The sequence below is a fragment of the Microtus ochrogaster genome, unplaced genomic scaffold, assembly GCF_000317375.1.
Source record: "Microtus ochrogaster isolate Prairie Vole_2 unplaced genomic scaffold, MicOch1.0 UNK15, whole genome shotgun sequence".
NCBI classification, from domain to species: Eukaryota; Metazoa; Chordata; class Mammalia; order Rodentia; family Cricetidae; genus Microtus; species Microtus ochrogaster.
The window spans coordinates 4,360,762-4,381,351 of record NW_004949113.1 but is presented as its reverse complement, the minus strand read 5'-3'; the positions used below and the strand labels follow the sequence as shown (position 1 = coordinate 4,381,351).

The 20,590-nt window shown below is 42.2% G+C and overlaps 1 protein-coding gene across 2 annotated transcripts in view; it reads right to left on the bottom strand.

Annotated features, from left to right (window-relative positions):
• Tent4b (terminal nucleotidyltransferase 4B) overlaps positions 1-20,590 on the bottom strand; it is a 50,730-nt gene that overhangs the window by 9,982 nt on the left and 20,158 nt on the right. For both annotated transcript variants that reach the window (XM_005367033.2, XM_005367036.1), the window contains exons 2-6: positions 7,570-7,693; positions 5,729-5,775; positions 4,228-4,348; positions 2,419-2,526; positions 806-934 (exon numbers count right to left, since the gene is read on the bottom strand). In XM_005367033.2, the coding sequence (XP_005367090.1) occupies positions 806-934; positions 2,419-2,526; positions 4,228-4,348; positions 5,729-5,775; positions 7,570-7,693 (529 nt within the window). The remainder of the gene's footprint in view (positions 1-805; positions 935-2,418; positions 2,527-4,227; positions 4,349-5,728; positions 5,776-7,569; positions 7,694-20,590) is intronic.

Sequence of the window (20,590 nt, the reverse complement as noted above, 5' to 3'; positions counted from 1 at the left end):
TGTAGACCAGGCTGGTCTCGAACTCACAGAGATCCTCCTGCCTCTGCCTCCCGAGTGCTGGGATTAAAGACGTGCGCCACCACCGCCCAGCTCTAGTTCACTTTTTGAAATGATCTGTCACTGACCCTGAAGGTCACTTAATGGGCTAGACTGACTGGCCAGCAAGCCCCTGGGATCGTCTTGTCTCTGCCCCCAGTGCTGGGATCAAAGGCACCTGCTGAACTCTAGCCTTTTATCTGGGCTCTAAGGATCCAAACTCAGATCCTCATGCTTGCATGGCAAGTTTGGGCCTGACTGAGCCATCTATGTGACTGAGCCCGTTTATGTGTGCCATTGTGTGTGTGTGTGTGTGTGTGTGTGTGTGTGTGTGTGTGTGTGTGTGTGTCAAATGCATGTCCAAGTGGAAGTGCAGATACATGTGGGGGCCAAAGGTCTGGTGTTGACAATGACTGAACTCCTTAATCACCTTCCGTCTTATATTATGAAATAAGGTCTTTCACTGAATCCAGAACTTGCTAATTGGCTAGTCTGACAGGCGATTGAGCTGCAGACAACCCTGTATTTTTGGTTGTTATTGTTATTGTATTAGCATTCCCTTACAAAAATCAGAACATAATATGATATTATACACAGTGAGAAGTCTTATCCTCTTAGGAACACTTAAAATACTAATTTGTAATTATACAAAGGTATCCAGTTTAAAGAGAAGCATTCTAAAAATTTTTGATTTAAAATTTTCTCCCCAAACGTCTCTCCAAGCACTTCTTTTCAGTGTACACTGGTATAGCACACCCATACAACTTACCTGAAGGAAACTGACTGCCATTAAAAAGAGACTGTAAGAACCAATTCCACCTGTAAATACTTCATTAAGGTCCCTCTGTAATAAGAATTGTTTCAATACTAAAACCAAGTATGGCAATACGGGATATTTCTGAAAGAGAAATAAAATTACAATGAATTCCTAATTATAATAGCCCAAAGCATCGCCAGGGGCATAAATTGGTCCTTACATTATAAAATTTAGTAGACATATCTAATATATTCAATTTTTAAAAGAAACCTTTCTAAGTAATGAAAGGCTTTCTCCTCATGGTGATTTAATAATTGTAGCCACATGCTCTCTGGACACACTAACCATCTAACCATATAATCACAACCACAGGACAGTCTCTTGTAAACAGACAACAGAAACAGCATACAGGGCAAAGCCCCTAAACATTTAAGAATGTTTAAACATAAACCAGTAGGAAATTGTCTGTAGGTGGCTCTCCACTGCATAGCAAGGTACCTCAATTCATCCTGCATCAGCCCAGAGCACAAACAGCCTTGCCTGCATCATCCACAGACAGAATCATCACCCAAGCCTTCTCTTCCCCCATCTTTACAGAAGATGGGGCAGGGCTCTCAGAGCTGACAAATAAGATAGCTCACAAACATCTCAAGAACTCTTAATGTTCCAGGCAGAGAACACAGAAATTTCCAGAGTTGGTGGCTGCAAACATTGTCAGTTATTAAGCAAATAATTTTCAACTTTCATGGAAAGTTATGCACATATGCATAAACCCTCCAAAGGAGACTTTTTTTCTCTTTCCATCCTCTACATTCTTGTGTGCCTGATAAGGAAAGGGAAGCAAGGTTCATCAGGCAGGAAGCCAAGGTGGGACACAGGTGTGATCCCAGCACTCAGGAAGAAGGGTTACAAGCTTGCGATCCTGCCTCAAATATAAAAAAGAAATAACTGGCACTGGAGAACTGCTAAAGAGCCGTGAGTGCAGAGAAGAGATCCCAACACCTTCAGCTCTGAGGAATAGCAGCAGTAGTCTGGATATATAAGATGTTCTTCTTCTTTTTAAATATTTATTATGTATACAATATCCTGACCAGACCTCATTACAGATGGTTGTGAGCCACCATGTAGTTGCTGGGAATTGAACTCAGGAACTTTGGAAGAGCAGGCAATGCTCTTAACCGCTGAGCTATCTTTCAAGCCCTATATGAGATGTTCTTAAGATGATGCTGGCAGCTTCGTTATTTTGGAACCAAATGAAATAAACTAGTGTTACCTCAAGGTAAAGTAACAAAACTCACAGGCACATCCTGACAAAGAATTTAGGAGAAAAGGCTCTTGAGGGAGGGAAGGGCCTAAAATGAACTTGGGATGAAGAACTGACAAGAATCACAGCACGCAGCACCATCTCAGGTCATGTCACTCAGCCCAAGGATCTAGAGCAGCGGTGGTCTTTATCCTCAACCTTTCCTAAGCCCATAACAGGAAGCACAAGAAATTAGATGAGTCAACTGTCAGCAGCATGCATACGTAAGAGCTGAGCAAGGGGCAGAGCACAGCATGGCAGACGCCCAAGACGGACTTAAGTGTCCTAAGAGGTTCACTGTACAGACTGTCATGGCTCTGACCTTGGTAAAGTCTTTAATGAGGTCCGCTGCTCTCACACCATTCTGGACATTAAAGCTGATATCAACTTTCACTTCAGTAAAAGAATCTGTTAATTTAATAATAGGAACCTAGAAAAAGAAGACAGAAAAGTTTAAAGTATTCTACCAAATGAAATGATAAAAGGTAGAAGGTTACTGGTTAGGCCTGTGATCTCTACCCTTCTCATAAACTCATAAAACCATAAAAAACATGAAGTGGCTGGGCAGTGGTGGCGCACACCTTTAATCCCAGCACTCGGGAGGCAGAGGCAGGCGGATCTCTGGGAGTACGAGGCCAGCCTGGTCTACAAGAGCTAGTTCCGGGACAGGCACCAAAGCTACAGAGAAACCCTGTCTTGAAAAAGCAAAAAAAAAAAAAAAAAAAAACCATGAAGTGTACCAGTCAACTGTGTGGGTAGAAGTGGCTGTTGTCAAACTTAATTCCCAGAGCCCACAAGGTGGACAGAGAGAACTAACTCCTCTGAGTTGTCCTTTGACCCCCATATCTACAAAGAGCATGAACGTGCATGTCTGGGAGCACAAACACATATAGATAAATAGTAAAGAATAAATTAATAAAAAGCATAAAAAGTAATAAAAAATAAAAGCAATAAATACAGTAAATTTTATTTAAATTTTTTTTGTTTGTTTTTTGCGACAGAGTCTCTCTAGGTAATTCTGGCTAGCCTGAACTCACTGTATAGATCAGGATGGTCTCAAAGTCACCGAGATCCTCCTGCCCCTGCTTCCTAAGTGCTGAGATTAAAGGAGTGCACCACTACAACTGTCCTCAATGAAAAAGATTTTAATAAAAAACTTGATGCATATTATATAGTATTACAACTTTTTGTTTGTCTTTTTGAGACAGCGTTTTTCTGTGTAGCCCTGGCTATCCTTGAACTAAGAGACTGGCCAACCTCAGCCTACTGGGTGCTGGGATTAAAGGCATACACCACCACCATCTGGTTGGTACTAAGACTTCTTAAACGAAGCACTGTCCATGCATTGTGAACTAGAAACTGGCATTGGGTCTCTAAAATCACTACTAGAACAAGTATTCTGCTTTAAGAAAACCTAATATGCAAAATTCCAGACCTTTTAAATGAATGTATCTGCTTCTATCTGAGCTTCTATAGAAGTTCTTTAAAAGCCAGTCTATCTTTGTTTAAAGCATGACTTCAAGGACTATAGAGATGGTTCTTTAAAAAGAATTTATTATTATTATTATTTTTTTTAACATGGATTGGTGTTTTTCCTGCATGCATGCCTGTGTGAGGGTGTCAAAGCCCCTGAAACAGGAGTTACAGATAGTTGTGAGTTGCCATGTTGGGTGCTGAGGATTGAACCAGGTCCTCTCTAAGAACTCCTAACTGCTGAGCCACCCACCTCTCAAGCTTCCAGAAACCTCTTTTTACTTACATTTTTTGTTTTTTGATTTTTCAAGACAAGTTTTCTCTGTAGTTTTGGGGCCTGTCCTGGACTCGCTCTGTTGACCTGGATGGCCTTGAACTCCCAGAGACACTCCAGCCTCCCAAGCGCTGGAATTAAAGGCCGTGCGCCACCACCGCCTGGCTTACTTACACATTTTTATACTGAAGTCTTGAATAATGCATGAAAAACTTGGCTATTTTTCTTTTAAGAATAAAATGTATAGCCAGGACAATTTACTTTGCAGTCACTGTGACATTCACAAAATGATTCACTGAGCCACATCCTACTCAGGTCAGCAAGACCTGAGTCTAAGTTCCTCATGTAGGTAAGAGTTACAAAGACACAGTGCTAAGAACTTACTGTTGCTTTGTCTAGAACTTTCACGGAATCCTCGTCAGCGACTTTGTGTTTCCGAAGGGCTTCTTCCAGGGTCCAAAGAGGCAGGTTCTCCCACTTCCCAAACACCACAAGATCGATGTCACTGCATTGTAGTGACACGCATGAGGAGGGTCAGAAGCACCGAGCCGTCCACATTTTAGCTAACAATCACACTTACCAACTTCAAGTTGGTGCAGTGAGAACCCGTTCCCTTTCTGCCTCAGAAGATCATGTGCTGATGGCAATGGATTTCAAAAGGAAGCAGAGGGAGGGAAGTGGAGGTGCTGATTTTAGCAACCTAACCCTCTCAGCTATTTCACAGAACTCAGGCCTCCAAACATGGGTAATGTTGGAGAAACAAAACCTCAAACATAATAGTATCAGTGCATGTTTTTCCCCCATAAAACTTTCTGGTGTTAAACTTAAGGTGTGCTGTCTCAATGCTCTCAATGTCTAAATACACACACACTTCCAATCTCATTACTTTTGTGCCTTTTCCATATTTAAATTATAATAACCGTTCTAACCATATATATGTGTGTGTTGATTTAATTATTTTGAGATAGAGTTTCACCATGTAACTCTGGCTGGCCTGAAACATGCTATGTAGACCAGATTGATCTCTACTCTCAGAAGATCCACCAACCTGCTTCTGTCTCCCAAATGCTGGGATTAAGGGTACCACCACACCTGGCCATAACTTTTGTAAGGAGTAATATTTTAGGTTTTGTTAACTCTTAGAGCCTAAGTAATGAAGTATAATATTTTTTGAGTTTTAGAAGCCAAAGACAACCCTGGGAAGAACAGATATGGCTAGGATGGATCCAACCACTGCAACACTATAACATACTTTAAGTTGAGGGAAGGCAGAAGGCAGACTATACAGCCACAGGGATACGGGGGTGGTGGTGTAGCCTATGTATTAAACAAGCCTTCATTAGAAGGTTTAAGAAGGAGTCAGGGTTCTAAGTTGAATTCTGTGGTGGGATGCTGAGATCAAAGCAGGCTGAGTTCATTTAAAAAAGAAAATCTCTCCCACCTCATAGCACATAGGAACTAGACGTTCATCCTGACACCTATTAGCCAGGCTAAGTGATAGGTTAAATAAGTACCTGTCTGCAGGGCTATATCTAAACTTAGTTTATTTTATATCTAAACTAAGTAAACTAACTGATTTCACTGCTACATGCTTCCTGTAAATCTCAGCCTAAACAGATGACTGGAAGTAATATTCCACTGTAAAGAAACTCTGATGAATTTTGTTCCCTAAATAATCCTCATTTTGTCAGGCGTGGTGGCATATATTATTAATCCCTGCACTCAGGAGGCCAGCCTAGCCTACATAGCAAGCTCCAGAATAGCTACAACTACATAAAAAGACCCTGTCTCCAAAAGAAAACAATAAACAAACCCATTTCTACTCAAACACATTCAAGAGACAAAGTGTACAGAAAGCCCTTCAAAGCTTCATACAAATACTAACCTAGTTGGTAAATAAAGGCCAGTTTTAAAACTTCCAAATATCTGGACCTGGAACACGAAAGAAGAAAAAAACAAAAATCACATTAAGGTGCTGATAAAGAAATGAATGTTCTTTCTGCCCTCTACTGTTGGTTTTTAGAACTGCAGGAGCTACCCCCCTCCACACACACACCCAATCTAGGCTTTCCTAGATTCACAGGCAGGCAGTCATTCAGAACATGGCATATAATCTAAATTAGAGAACTTGAGGTCATCAAGATGGTTCAGCAGTTAACGATGCTCACTATGCAAGCCTGATCCCCAGAACCCATGTAATGGTAGAAGAAAATCAACTCTACAAAATCGTCCTTTGACCTCCACATATGTGCCTAAACATACATACATACATATATACATACACATATTCGTGAGTGTGTACACAATATTTAATAATAATAAAAGTAATAAAAAACTTAAAATAGAGAAGCTTCAAAAGTAATGTTCCAGAGCCTAGTATTCCCTTACAAAACAAGGAAGGTCACAATCCTTAATTAATTTATTCTCTCTGCAGGAGTCCTCCCATGAATTCAGAATGCTTCAGCAGTTGGCAATGTGCTGGTATGCAGGCCAGTGTAAGAGAATACCAGGAGCAGTTTCTGCAAGATCCTGACATCAACTGAGAAAAAAACTCCACCTCAGCCCAGAGAGCACAGTGGGACCCAGCCAATTTTACATGTGTAAGTCCAGGCAAGGAAAAATGTTAAAACATTCTGGGTTTTTTTTTTTTTGTTTTTGTTTTTTTAAGAATCTGGGAACCTAACATTGCATTCATATTTTTTTGAACAGAATTGCCTACCTAAAAAAAATGCAGATTAAAAGATCAGGACATCTTAACCTGGGGCAAATCATTCCTTGCTGTAGGTAGGGACTGTGTCTTTCACTGCACATTTAGTAACTTCCTTATTTACCCACTAGATGTCAGCAGTGCTTGCCAAATCATGCCAGTCAGAGCCATCACAATATTTATGCCCCAGAGAATACAACCAACGGGGAGAGAAGCCATCCTAGCACCGTCAACAGCAGCTGCTCAGTGAGACACCCTCCCCTTTCTTCTTTACCTACAGCATCACATTTGAATCTCTTTTGCCAAATGGAAAAACTGTTCCTGGCTTCTCCAGTGTCACCTGAGGAGGGTCTAACAAAACTATGCCACACTAAGAGTTACTCTTTGAACAGGTAAGAATTCTAGAACAAACTTGCAAAGAAACCATAAAAAGGAAAATACAACTAGAGACCCAGGCAAAACCTCTGTTCACTAACGGGGGGGGGGGGGGGGATCACAAGAAGCTGGCCAGGGGAAGAGGCACACAGTCACCTGCACCCACCGGAGCAGTCAACTTCAGGTAGCAAAGAAATGCCTTTGGTTCTAGGCAAATGTTTATGCCGACAGGAGGGAATCAAACAGAACAGGGCCATGACAGCTCTCATCCAACAAGAACTACTGTCATCAGGCTTACATTAACCATCTAAATTGAGCCTACTTTTAGTGGGTGCTACTCAGAACTCAGGAAAAACTAAGGGGAAGGTATGAGTGAAAGAAAGCAAGCACCAAACCCAAAGTCTAATGACTCCAGGAAACTGCTGGCCTTTAAAATGTTGGTCGACCAAAGCTAGGTGTGGCAGGCTATTCTATGAGATCAAGATCAATCAGGGGTAGAACACAGTGAGACCTTGTTGCAAAGTAGAATACAATAAGGTAGACTAACTCTACAAAAGCACTTACACTGTGGGTGAGGTCTTATGTAAGACTGATTCTGTGGAGGGGCTTTGCCTGAAGCCCCAGGTCCCAGGACAAGTACTCACGTCAGCACTGGGCCAGAGCTCCTTAATCACACTCTCGATCCTGCTCACCACCTCCATCCGCATCTTCTCCTCCTCGGGTCTGGGAGACATGTACTCATAAAAGTCACTGATTTCTTCATGCAGACTGGAGGAAGAGCAGAAAGTAAACGTGAGCAGGCCAATCCAGTAGGAAGCCAGCTTCCTGAAGAATATTAACAGCAGGAAGGGAAGCCCTGAGCTCAGCCTACACAGGCAGTTTCCTGACCACCTCAGCTCTCCACTAGGAGAGGAACAGTATGACTTCCATGGCATTTGTTTAACGAATCAAGTGTCAAACGAACCAGCTGGTAGTGAATAACAGGAGTGCCTTAAGAAGAGCCAGCAGACAAGATTCTGAGGAGCTGCAGGCTTCTAGAGACCACAGTGTGCAAGGCATAAAATCAAATGCACAGCACAGCAAGTAGACAGCACATCTGGAAGGAAATACAGAGGTGCATTTGAAGGGGAAGGCAGCTCTGAATAATGAACAATTTGAATGGCAAACTAAGAAGTTCTGGCTGGTCTCAGGATGGCTCAGTGGTCATGTTCAATAGGCTGGTTTCATCCCCAAGATCCACAAGTAAAAAGAAAGGAAGACAAAGGGGAGGAACAGAAAAGAAAGGAGAAATGGAAGGGATAGGAAGAGAGAAAGGGAAGGGAAATTAAATTCAGGCTCTCTGGGGCAACTGGGAGGGTTGGGGAGACCCTGACTGCAACATGCAGTATTTAAAAAGATCAAACTGACAACTGTATCAGAGGCGGACAGTGGGGCAAGGCCTAGAACAGATGCATCACTAAGGATGGTGGTAGGACAGGAACTCCAGGAACACTGTACATGAACAGACTGGCTGGGCCTTGTGGGGTAGGCAGAGGTGAGAGCTGAGGGTGAAGAAAGCACTGGACAAGACCACGGGACAAAGTAGGCTGGCTGGCAGAACGGAACCCATGCTGTGCAGCAGAGGGCATGAAAGCAGCACTCCTTGCTTCCAACTCCCTGAAACCTTGGAGAGTTACACTGGAGGAAGAAGTGGGGAGACTCAAGAGAGGCACTCACGAGCTGGAGGTGGCCAAGGGTCTGCAATTAGAAAGACCACTTGGCTCCAGAGCAGGAAGATAAAAACTCAAGTAAACCAAAATTGGCTTTCGGAAAAGAAAAAAATGCTGCATCTTTCACTGGCCACAGCTTTTACCTCAAGAACATTGATGACTTCATGATGACATGAAAATGTGACCAAGTGAGCGATCAACTTATTTTTCAAAATAAATAAACAAGCTGGGCGGTGGTGGCGCACGCCTTTAATCCCAGCACTCGGGAGGCAGAGGCAGGCGGATCTCTGTGAGTTCGAGGCCAGCCTGGTCTACAAGAGCTAGTTCCAGGACAGGAACCAAAAACACTACGGAAAAACCCCATCTTGAAAATTAAAAAAAAAAAAAAAAAGACAAAAACCCACCATCAACAACAAAACTATGTCAAAAATTGAGTTCTAACTCAGGCTCTGCCCAAGAGCAGTTATATCTCCTGAACATGTGGCTCTGGTTCCTGATGCTCCCCAACCCATGTGTTGTTCATCATATGCAGGACAGACTGCCAAGCAGGAGCCAGAAGGAATGATAAACATGATCACATGCTGCCTGTCTGCCACATAATACTGAGTAATGTCTTGATTTTAAAAGTCCCAAGGCAGGTGGATCTCTGTAAGTTTGAGGTCAGTCAAAACTACATAGTGAAAATCCATCTCATAAAATAAAACAGATTAAGGGCCTTTGCCACCCAGATGGACAATCTGAGGTCCTGAGTTTAAACTATAGGATTCACAAGGTGGAGAGAACTGACTTCTGCAAGCTGTAATCTGGCTTACGCAGGTGTACAATGGCATGCACACAACTGTAACAGAACCATAGCCTCCCAGCTCTGAGAGAATCCAGAAAGCTATCCAAAGGAGCCCGGTGCTTCTCAGCTTGTTTCTGTAGGTTATCAATGTCTACTGCTTACAGACAACAGAAGACAGGAAAGCTTGCATTACTCCTCTACACAGGCCTGCCAGCAAAAATGAAGTTCTCAGCTCATTTCACAGTCTGCTGCAGACTATGAGTTTATCTGCAGCTCTGAGTGCTAAAGCAGAATACTAGCATCCTACCCAATGTGGGGAAAAAGGCTCCCTTACACATTTTCTAATTCAAATGCAAGCAAAAGATTGAGTCTACCTGCCGGTTCAGTTCTAAGTCAGAAGTCACCAGCCAAAAGGAAGCCTGTTCTCTAAATACTTTTGAATGTGTACACCAAACTATAATAGGATAAACAGGACTTGTCAAACCTGAGCATTATCCTGAGCCATCTCTATCCAAAAACACAGAAAAAACTCATCAAAGCCGGTTTTGTAAGGCTAGTGGTCTGTCTGTAACGATGCACAACAGACAACTTTCAGACAGGGACCACGGGTCCCCGTCACTACACATGAAATAACTAGACAATCACAAGGCAAATGTCCCACAAAAGGGATTTCTGAACAGAGTGAAAAGGTAGAGAAGATTCTAAAATTAGCCTTCAGTGCTGGGATTCTGGGCTTTCTGCCAGCACATATTAACTTGAAGGGAAGTTATTTAGGGTTCTACAAGTTTTAAGACAGGATTTCCCTCTGGGCTAGGCTGCAGTTTACCAGGTTTTTTGCCTAGCATATGATAGGCAAAGGCCTGGATTGGATCCCCAGCACTACAAAAGAAAAAGCTACACAAGTACTTAATATTCCATGAATTATTTTCTCCCTTCTACTCCTAGTAGTTACTCTATTTAACTCTTTAAATTACTAAAAGAATCCAGAGCCCTATGCATGCTAGGCAAGAGCTCTAACACTGAGCTACATTCCTTGCCACAGGGTCTTGTTATGCAGCTCAGGCAGGCGCTGAACTTGATATCCAGGCAAGCTACTGATTCTCTAGCAGACATTAGCTGGGTTACCTGTATTCTGACATTATTTATCCAGGGACAGCAACCTCTACCACCAGAGGCCCCAGCCTAATTGTAAACCCCAGGCTGTTGACTGTGAACCAGGGATCCTGTGTCCACTTCCTTAGAGTAGTGTGATAGATCTGCTCTGAGAACTCAAAACCACACTTACTAGATTATCATTAAAGCTGCTTTAAAGGATAAATGGCCAGAAGCAGAGATGCACAGGCTGGTCTGGAGACTCCTGAACTCCCTAGCTTCTGAGCCAGTGCAGTTAAGATATGCACCCTCCTGGCTCTTGTTCACCTTCTGGGGAAAGCCCATGTGCTCTGTCTGCAAGCTCTGTAAGCTCTGCCAGACCCAGGCCTTTTGAGGGGCAGAAAGCTTTATCCTGCAGGCATGATCAACCTGAAGTCAAGGTGGCAGGGTAGAACATGAAGGCTTGATTCTCTTGTAGTACCCTGGGTTTTGCAGTGAGTATCCTCACTGTGATGCTACCCAAGGGGTGCCCACCATCAGCCAGTCATCAGTGTACAAAAAAGTACATAATACTTTATTATCCATTCAGATAACAGTATTTTCCTTCTAAAAGTTAGAGTAGGTGAAAAATAACATTCCTTTTAGAAGGGCACAGAATATGCAAACACTGCAATAAAATAGAGTATGATACAAACATCACCCAGGCTTCTTAACAAAAGAACCTCATGTTACATGAAAGCATCGGCCAGATCTACCCAAGAACTATTAGTAAGTAGGCTGAGTGAAGTCTTAGGCATACACTTTTGAAAAGGATACATGGAAAAAGCACACACACTGCAGGTGGAGTATGAATTACCACAACCTCTCAGAGGTTCTTATCATTCCCAGCCTCTTTACTCCTATCTTCCAGAAACAGTCCACAGGGTTAAAAGGGAATGGGTACGAGTGATTTAACAGTCATAAGATGTCTCTCTACAGTTCCCAGGTGATACATGTATACATGTATGTGTATATGCTTCTCTTGGATATGTGTGCATTTCCTTGTTCCCACAACATCTGTAACCTACTATTAACAATAAATTTAGGCAGTAACTTCAAAGAGAAGGGATTTACTTTTATAAATATATTATATATAAATATTATACATTTTTATGACCAATTTTTCAAAATGTACATGTTAATGGCATTGTATGTTTTAAAACCAAATCTTTGTATAAGGAAATGTTAGAAAAAATAACACAGGGAAAAAAATCAAATTATTTTAATAATCTTACCCTGAAGATCAAAAGGTTTTACATGTGTAACTAGGGAGCCTGAGCAACTGTAGAAGGGATTCTGTGGTCAGATGGTGGGCAGCATAGCCACCAGGGGGGACAGAGTACTCCAACTCCAGGCCTCAGTGACCGCACATTGGTACAGACACCTCTGATTAAGAAGCTGTGGTGGGCCTCATGCATGTTCAATGTGAGTCTGCTGGTGCCGTTTTTACAGACTCAAACTTGAGACCAAGTTCCAAAATGACCACAATTGCTGGTGGTATTTTCTTTCCTCCAAGGTAGAACTGACAGTTGATGTCATGGACTTATAACTTTCTATACCATTTCATTTTTCTCAAATATACCAATACACTAAGAGAACTGCCCAATCAAGCCCTACAAAAATCACAAAGCAATGTGAGTGACTTTAGCAGGCTCCAGAATTCATGGTAGAAATAGAAACATATTTAACCAGCTATGGAATTCAAGTATCAGCCAGATACCTCTGCCAGGCCGTCACCTCAAATGCCACAGGACCAGAACCAAAACTTCTATTACTCCCAGTCCCAGCTTTCCCAGAACTTTCTTCCCCAGTCCACCTTTTATCTGCTTCCAGAGCCCACCTTTCTCTACATACTGATCTGATGGCTTAAGGAATGTTGGTTGGTTTTCAGAAGAGGAATTTGGCCTGAGCACCATGGGCCGCAGGTCCTATTCCTTCTTCCTTGCATGTCTGTGTACTACATCCATACAGTATACTCAGAGAGAAGAAGAGGCCATCTCTGCTCTCTGGGGACTGAAGTTATTGATGGCCGTGAGCCACCATGCAGGTGCTGGAGAACATAGGTCTTCTGGAAGAGCGGCTATGTACTGAGCTACTGCTGTAGCTCCCATCATCTTTGTTTTTAAATTTGTTTATTTCAAAGGTTGGGATGAAGGAAAATAAAACATACAATAAAAATATTTAGGAGAATGAAAAAGAAAATATTAAAGAGAATGAGAAGGAAAGTCACAGGCCAGGAGTGGTGGTGCATGCCTTTAATCCCACCAGAGGTCAGCAGTTTTCTATAAATTCTAGATTAGAGCTACACAGTGAGACTCAGTCTTTAAATAAATAGGTAAATAGACAAACACAATTAAAGAACAGACATGCTCAAAAGCATATAATCCAGCAATCCAAGGGGCTAAAAACATGCTCACAAAAGCCTACTCCAGGACATACTGAGCAAGCTTTTCTTTTTCTTTTTTTTTTTTTTTTTCGAGACAGGGTTTCTCTGTGGTTTTGGAGCCTGTCCTGGAACTAGCTCTTGTAGACCAGGCTGGTCTCGAACTCACAGAGATCCGCCTGCCTCTGCCTCCCGAGTGCTGGGATTAAAGGCGTGCGCCACCACCGCCCGGCCCTGAGCAAGCTTTTCATGGATGCCCAAGCCTGGAAGCAGTTCACATCTTTCAGCAGGTAACTGGACAGTCGTACAGTCTAGTACATCCATACAAAGGGTGTATTACACAGCAGTGGAAAGAAGCGAGCTACCAAGCCAGGGACCAGTCTGCTGGCTGCTGGTGAAAGAAGCCAAAATGAAAGGCTGTATACAATATGATTCCAACTCTAAGACATCTTGGGAAAAATCAAACTGAAGACCGGGAAAGAAGGACTGATGGCTGCCAAGGGTTGAAAGACAGAGCAAAGACTTCTTTGGGCAATGAAAGCAATGATTCTATAATAGTGAATCCATCGGTTCCATAGAATGTGAAAAGTTCCCAGCAAATACTGATATATATCACAAGCCACTTGCTACCCAGATTCACTAACTGAACAAATGTGCTGTTCTGGCGCAGGATGCCATGATAGGGACTCAGAAGGGGCAGGCTAGGGTTATACAGGAAATTTTTGTATTTTCCAATCAATTTTACTATGAACTTTGCAAAGATAAATATAAATTCTACTGAAAAAATTTAAACCATATTCTCTTCCAATTATTCTTTTCTTTAACAATCACTTGGGATTATTGTGAAAGACAGGGAAAAACAATAGTGTACTCCATTCATGGATTCTTCCAAAACCCCAGCAGATACCTGGTGTTGTTTTTTAAAAAATGCTGCAAGATCCCAGTGGCAGTAGGCAGCAGAAATGCTGTAGGTCCCAAATGGTGGTAGAGAGCCATGTGGCGGCAGACAGCGGGCCCTGGGAGCAGCCAGTCCCAGGCAGAGACGGCTGCTGGTCTCAGAGCAGTGGTGGCGGGCCATGTGGCAGCAGGCAGTGGGCCCCAGGCAGGAAGCTGAAGATCAGCCTGCCTCAGCGGATGGGGAGGGGAATGGGTGTGGCTTGTCTCTTAAAGGGACCAAAACCATAACATTCCCAGGTCTTCCTTTTAATAAAAAGCGGATTAGACACCACAGTTTGAAGGAATTGGGGCAGCAAATTATCAAAACTGCTTCCTGCTGATTTGTGGGCTGGTCTCTTTGCTTCTGACCGATGTCTGTGCACAAGCGCATAAGTTTTGTCCCAGATCCATATACCCATGATAAATCAATTCATAAACAAGTTTTGTGAATATAGTGCCTCCCCCCTCTTCTCTCTCTATAAATTTCTTTACTGAGCTGGGCATGGTGGTATGCACCTACAATCTCAAAACTCAGGAGACAGAGGAATCTTGAGTTTAAGGTAAGCCAGGAGACAGTTCTTTTTTGTTTTGTTTTGTTTTTTTAACAATTTATTTTTATTTTATGTGTGTTGGTGTTTTGCCTGTACGGGGGTCAGATCCCCTGGAACTGGAGTTAAATGGTTATCTCTAAGTAAGTAGTAAGCACAGTATGAACATACTGGACAAAGGCATGGTCCAAGTCCTGCCCAGAGAAATTTAACATGTTATCACAGGAATGTACAATTAAAAGCTTAGTAAATGTTTTCATCTTGGCAGTTTAGGGGAGACGAAATCTCAGAAAAGGGAGAAAACTATCATCTTTTTTCCTAGCTAAGTGTCTAGTGTCCCATACAGAGTATTCTACTTTTTTCTCGGCTACTGAGCATATACTGTTCCTTTTACAGTCACAATGGACTGTCCCCTACTTCCCTACTAAACTCTTTAGGGAGACAGTTCTATTTTCAACTGGCCAATATGATAGTGACAAGACTATACAATAAAATCTGCTCAAGAAATAGTCATAGATGGTCCATTAGTGAAACAATCCTTGGCTGTGGCAGGGATAAGTCATAAAAAATAGAAGCTAAAGAACCAACAACTAGCCAGGCGATGGTGGTGCACACACGCCTTTATCCCAGCAAGAGAAACCGTGTCTCAAGAAAACAAAAAAAAAAAATCAACAAAACAAAGACCAGAAAGTCCAGAAGCAGCATGGCACCCGAACTGCCTTTGGGTTCACTGAGGCAAGAATCATCCAAAGCTCACCATGCAGGTGAGCTTGTTTTTGTCAGTTTCTTTCCCTATATCTGAGTAACTTGACTCACACAGAAAACCTCAAATTTATACACTCATTCACATTCATTTATGGTTAAATCTTGGATTCTTTCCAGTCTATGGCTGTATATTTCATACTCTAGGGCTCAAATTATCCTTTAAAGTTCTTGAATAAATTGGGGCTTGGAGACTGGCTCAGTCACTAACAGTACTTGTTGCTCTTGTAGAGAACGAAGGTTCAATGCCAGTACCACATGATAATTCCAGTTTCAGGAAATGAAACGTCTACCTTCTAAGCTCTGTGGGCACCAAGCACTCAACATGGTACATATGTGCATGCAGGCAAACACTCATACACATAAAAGTAATTATATATGCTATTAGTCATCTATTGCAAAGGTATTTGAATTTTTATTACATTTACTTGGAGGAAGTTGTAGTAGCCAGTTCTTTTCTACCACATGGTCTCAGGGACAAGACAGGACTCCAGAAGCAAGTTTCTTAACCTACTGAGCCATCTCACCAGCCTTGTTACGGACTTTCCTCACCTTTCCAACTTCACTGCTAATTACATGTGATGAGTGAACATGCAGAAAAGCTGTGAACTTTACACACGTCTTTTATAATGTCCAAAAGAAATTTCACAAATAAACTACAGTAACCTACTACATTAATATATCAAGTTTTTCTTTCATATTTTCAATCAGATAGCATCCTTTTTTTTAGTAAGTTTTTTGAGACAGGGTTTCTCTGTGTAGCCCTGGCTGTCCTATCACTCACTCTGTAGACCAGGCTACCCTCAAACTACCTGCAGCTGCTTTTGGAGGCATGTACTGCCACTGCCCAAATCAGACAGCATTAACACAAAAATGGCAAACAAAATAAAAACATATCTGATACTTTAAATTTAACAACCAAATAACAGATGGATGACATTTTTTCTAAATATACACAATACTGTCTGCTGTGCCTATATTCCATATACACTATATGAAACAATACTTCTCGGCACCCTCACAAAAACAGCCAGAGTCATTCTAACCTGAAGTAGGTTTGGATCTTTAAGACCCATGGGCAAAGGAAAAGATTCATTTCCCTAGACAGCTGCTAGAGCTTGCTCATGTTTTAAATGCTTATAAATAATGGCAATATTTGGAGTGGGCCTTCCTACTAGGGCAGGCTTTTGTAGGTCCCGGTCCCCACTCTGTCTCTGCTTCCTGACCCTCCATAATATACAGAACCCCATCATATACCCCACTGACAGAACTCTGTCATGCCTTCTCCTGTGGACTGTAAATCCAAACAAACTTTTCCTCTATAGTTGTTTCTGTTAGGTTCTGGGGTCACAACAATGAAAAAATAACAGTGTACTAACTGGGGGAGGGGAAGCTGTATTTAATTTAATCTAGTTTTTATTTTTTAGAGATTGGTTTTACGTAGCCTAGTGTCTTACTCTTCTATTGCTGTGAAGAGACACCATGACCAAGGCAACATACAGAAGAAAAAATTTATTAGGAGCTTGCTTACAGTTTCAGAGAGTGAAGCCATGTTCACCATGGAGGCAAGCAAGTAAGTAGGCAGGCAGGCAATGCAGGCAGGTAGGCATGGCACTGGAGCAGTAATTGAGAGCTTACATCTTATTGTCAAAGTGGAGGGAGAAACTTCAAAGCCCATGCCAGTGCCACACCTCCTAAAACATCCACCAACTGGGAACCAAACATTCAAACCTATGAGCCTAGAAGCTATTCTCATTCAAACTACCAGACCCAGCTTCCAAGTACTGGGAATACAAGCATGTGCCACCACACCTGGCTTTATTATAAAAATTCTGCAACACTAAAACTGAAGACATCCCATAATAACGGCCTTATTAAGTCTCATTAGTCAAAAAATATAAATATTGCAGACTGTTCTTTATATGCTAAAATTTTTACTAATGACCAAAATTATGCTAAATAGCTAGGTATGGATATACCCCCTACAATTCTATAAGGTGGGAATATCAGGAAGTCAAGATCACCTTCAGCTATGTGGTTGAGTTCAAGGTCAGCCTATCCTATCATAAACAAAACCCTCTGTGACTATCCTAACTTAAAACCAACCACTATCATCCATAGTAGCTTAGGGATCTAAATTTGGGCTCTGTATTGGTCTATTTTTATTACATCATTCTAACTTCTCTCCATCCACCATTTGGCTTCTCTTCGACTTCAATACAGTCACTAAGAAACTCACAGAAGAATCAAACCCCCAATTCTCATGCTGGTTCTGAGAGTAACATGGGCTCTTACCTATTCTCTGGTTCATGTACCCATAATACTATTAATATTAGGAAGACTCTGCAAAGTCAATTTTTTCCCTTTTTATTAAGAACTTTTTAAATACAATCTTCTCATTTTACAACTATCCTTGTTCCCACTCCCTCTGCTCCTCTCACCCCACCGTACCCCTTACCCTCATCCTTTCCTCAGAAAGGGTAAGGCTTCCCATGGGGAAATCAACAAACTCTGACATTTCACTTCCAGGCAAGACCAAGGGCCTGTCCCCTGTATTTAGTCTGATCTTTAGAGATTTCCTCATAGCAACACAACTATTAGGCTTCTCTGGGCACTGCAAGGCCTTTGGTCTCAAACTGACAGCTACATCATTGATTCCCAAGGCTCTGGAAAAAGACTAAAGAGTGACAGATTATTGTCATCCCAGCACCCCCAGCTTCTAGGCAGCCTAATGTGGGGTTACTCAGCCTCCACAATCTTATAAGTTAAACTTTCTAATAAATGACTGGTCTGTCTGTCTGTATTCTATTGGTTCTGCCTCTGTGGAAACCCTACTACAGATCTGGTACTGAGAGTGGGTATTGCGTCTATAACTCTGCACAGGTGCTGAAACACTTCTGGAACTGGGTAATGGGGAAGGGCTGGCAGAGGCTGGAGACACTAGCTAGAAAATGCTTCAGCTGCTGTGAGCCAGCACTAAGAACAATTCTAGTGTAGGCTTAGAAAACAAGAGCACCAAGCAGCTCCATATCTGACACCAGTCCTTTGACTCTGGACTTCTCAGCTCCAGAGCTAAATGAAAGAAACATCTGTTCTTTACAAATAACCCTGTTTCTAAGTGTTCTGTTACAGCATAAACAAGACACTACCTTCCTTCATTTTCAGTCCTACGCCTACTGCCTGTCACTCCATATACTTCGAAGTTCTGATGTGACTCCCAGACCTCAGCTCTCAAAGATCTTACTGGGCTCACTCAGGCAACAGGGTAATGATAGTGTGTCTCAGTGACAGGTTCACCAAAACGGCAATCATTTAGCATGGTAGCCACCAACCATCCTCCATGTCCTTACAGACTGCCTCCTCCTCCCTATCTATACCTCACAAGGCACTTAATGGCAGGCAATGTACTGAGCCCCGTTGTCAGGTCTTGGCCCAATCACTTAAGCTTTTTTATATCACATCTGAAAGCCCAGGGTCTTCTACTCTGAACTTAGTTTATGCCATCAGCTTGACTACTTATGTACTGAGCCCTTTGCCTTAACCAGAAAATAAATTACTAAAAGTTTTAACAAACCACATCCCTTACCACTAATCCTTGTATAACAGAAATCATACAGTTCACAAGTTAAAAGTGCTTTTACATTTTTAAATGGTTGAAAAGAAGCCAGAATTACACTGGGGTGCATGAAACGTATATATAATTTGGCCTGGTTAGTCGGCTCAGTCGATAAGAACTGTTGCTGTTGAAAAGGACCCAGGTTCGATTCCTAGGCTCACATCCTCCTCCAGCACCAAGTATGAATGTGGTGCACAGACATATCTGCAGGCAAAACATTCATATACATAATAGTAAAAATAAACTTTAGAAAAGATTTTTTTAAAGAAAAGTATATAATTCAGATTAAAGCATACATAATTTTCCCAGAAACAATATCCCCTGCTGGGGACTGCAGACCCTCAGACCCTGAATTTTCTGTGATCCCTTGCCTGTCGGAGTAAACAACTTGTGTTTGCAGCTGCTCTGAGCACAAGACCCTCATGAGTTCCTGATGGCAAGGGAGTGGTTTCTGGAGGGCTTGCAGCTGAAAAATCCCAAGAGCTAGGACATGGCCATTAGTCAAGGAGAGCCTTATATAAGCTGCCCTGGAACACAATAAAGGGGACATTCTTCTTTCAAGGATGACCTATGTCTCTCTCTGCGTGCGTGCGTGCGTGCGTGCGTGCGTGTGTGTGTGTGTGTGTGTGTGTTTCAATCTCCAGTCCCTTGCCCAACTCGTGAACCGTCCCATGGAAGATAGACAGAACGGTACAATCCCCCACTCCTTTCCATTTTGTCTGCTTGTTCCCAGCACCAGAGTGGAGCAGCTGACACAGAGCCCGCAGACCCAATAAAGAGTCTCTACAGGGAGCATCTGCTGACCCCTGCCATCATAGGTCCTAGGATGTCTTCAGAAGTAATGTGGCAGACCAAGTTACACTGTGTTGCCTTCATATCTGGGAGTAAAGAAAGTTGAAGGACAGTGGCAGGTGTCAGAGTGCTATAGTAACATCTGTCAACATCCTTTGCTCTCCCAGCTTTAGTGGTACTGTTATTCAGTTATACACTAAGACTTAAGATGAATTTAAATTTTATTAGTAGCTGATTTGAGAGTGCCAACAAGAATGTGACAAAACTGGAACCCTAGTGTCCTGCTACAGGGAATGTAAAATGGAACAGCAGCTGAAGAAAATCATGGCAATTTCTTGAAGAAACTGACAACACATAGGTACATAGCCCCAGTGAACTGAAAGTGGGGTATTTTTGTTCACAGCGGCACAGGCAGAACAACATCAAGTCACTCTCTGGATGAATGGCAGATGGATGAAAGAAGAAATGAAACCTGAGGACACTGCTATGCAACGTGAAACGAGCAGGACGCAAAGGATAAATACTGTTTGATCCCATTTATATGAGGTCCCTAGAGTGATCTCAGTTAACAGAGATAATAGACAATTATGGCTACTGGGGCAAGAATGGAGGAGGGAGGGCTGGAGAGATGACCACTCTTCCAGAGGTCCTGAGTTCAATTCCCAACAACCACACGGTGGCTCACAGCCATCTGTAAAGAGATCTGGCGCCCTCTTCTGGGCTGCAGCAGACATGGAGGCAGAATGTTGTATACATAATAAATAAATAAATCTTAAAAAAAAAGAATGGAAGAAAGAATACAGCTATGTTTAATTGATACAGAGCTTCAGTTGGGAAGATAATTTCTGGGGATGGACAATGGGATAACATAAACTGTACGCTTCAAATTGTTAGATTAATAAATTTTGTATACACGCAAATAAATAAGATCAGAAATGAAAAGGGGGACATAACCACAGACACAGAGGAAATTCAGAGAATCATTAGATCTTACTACAAAAGCC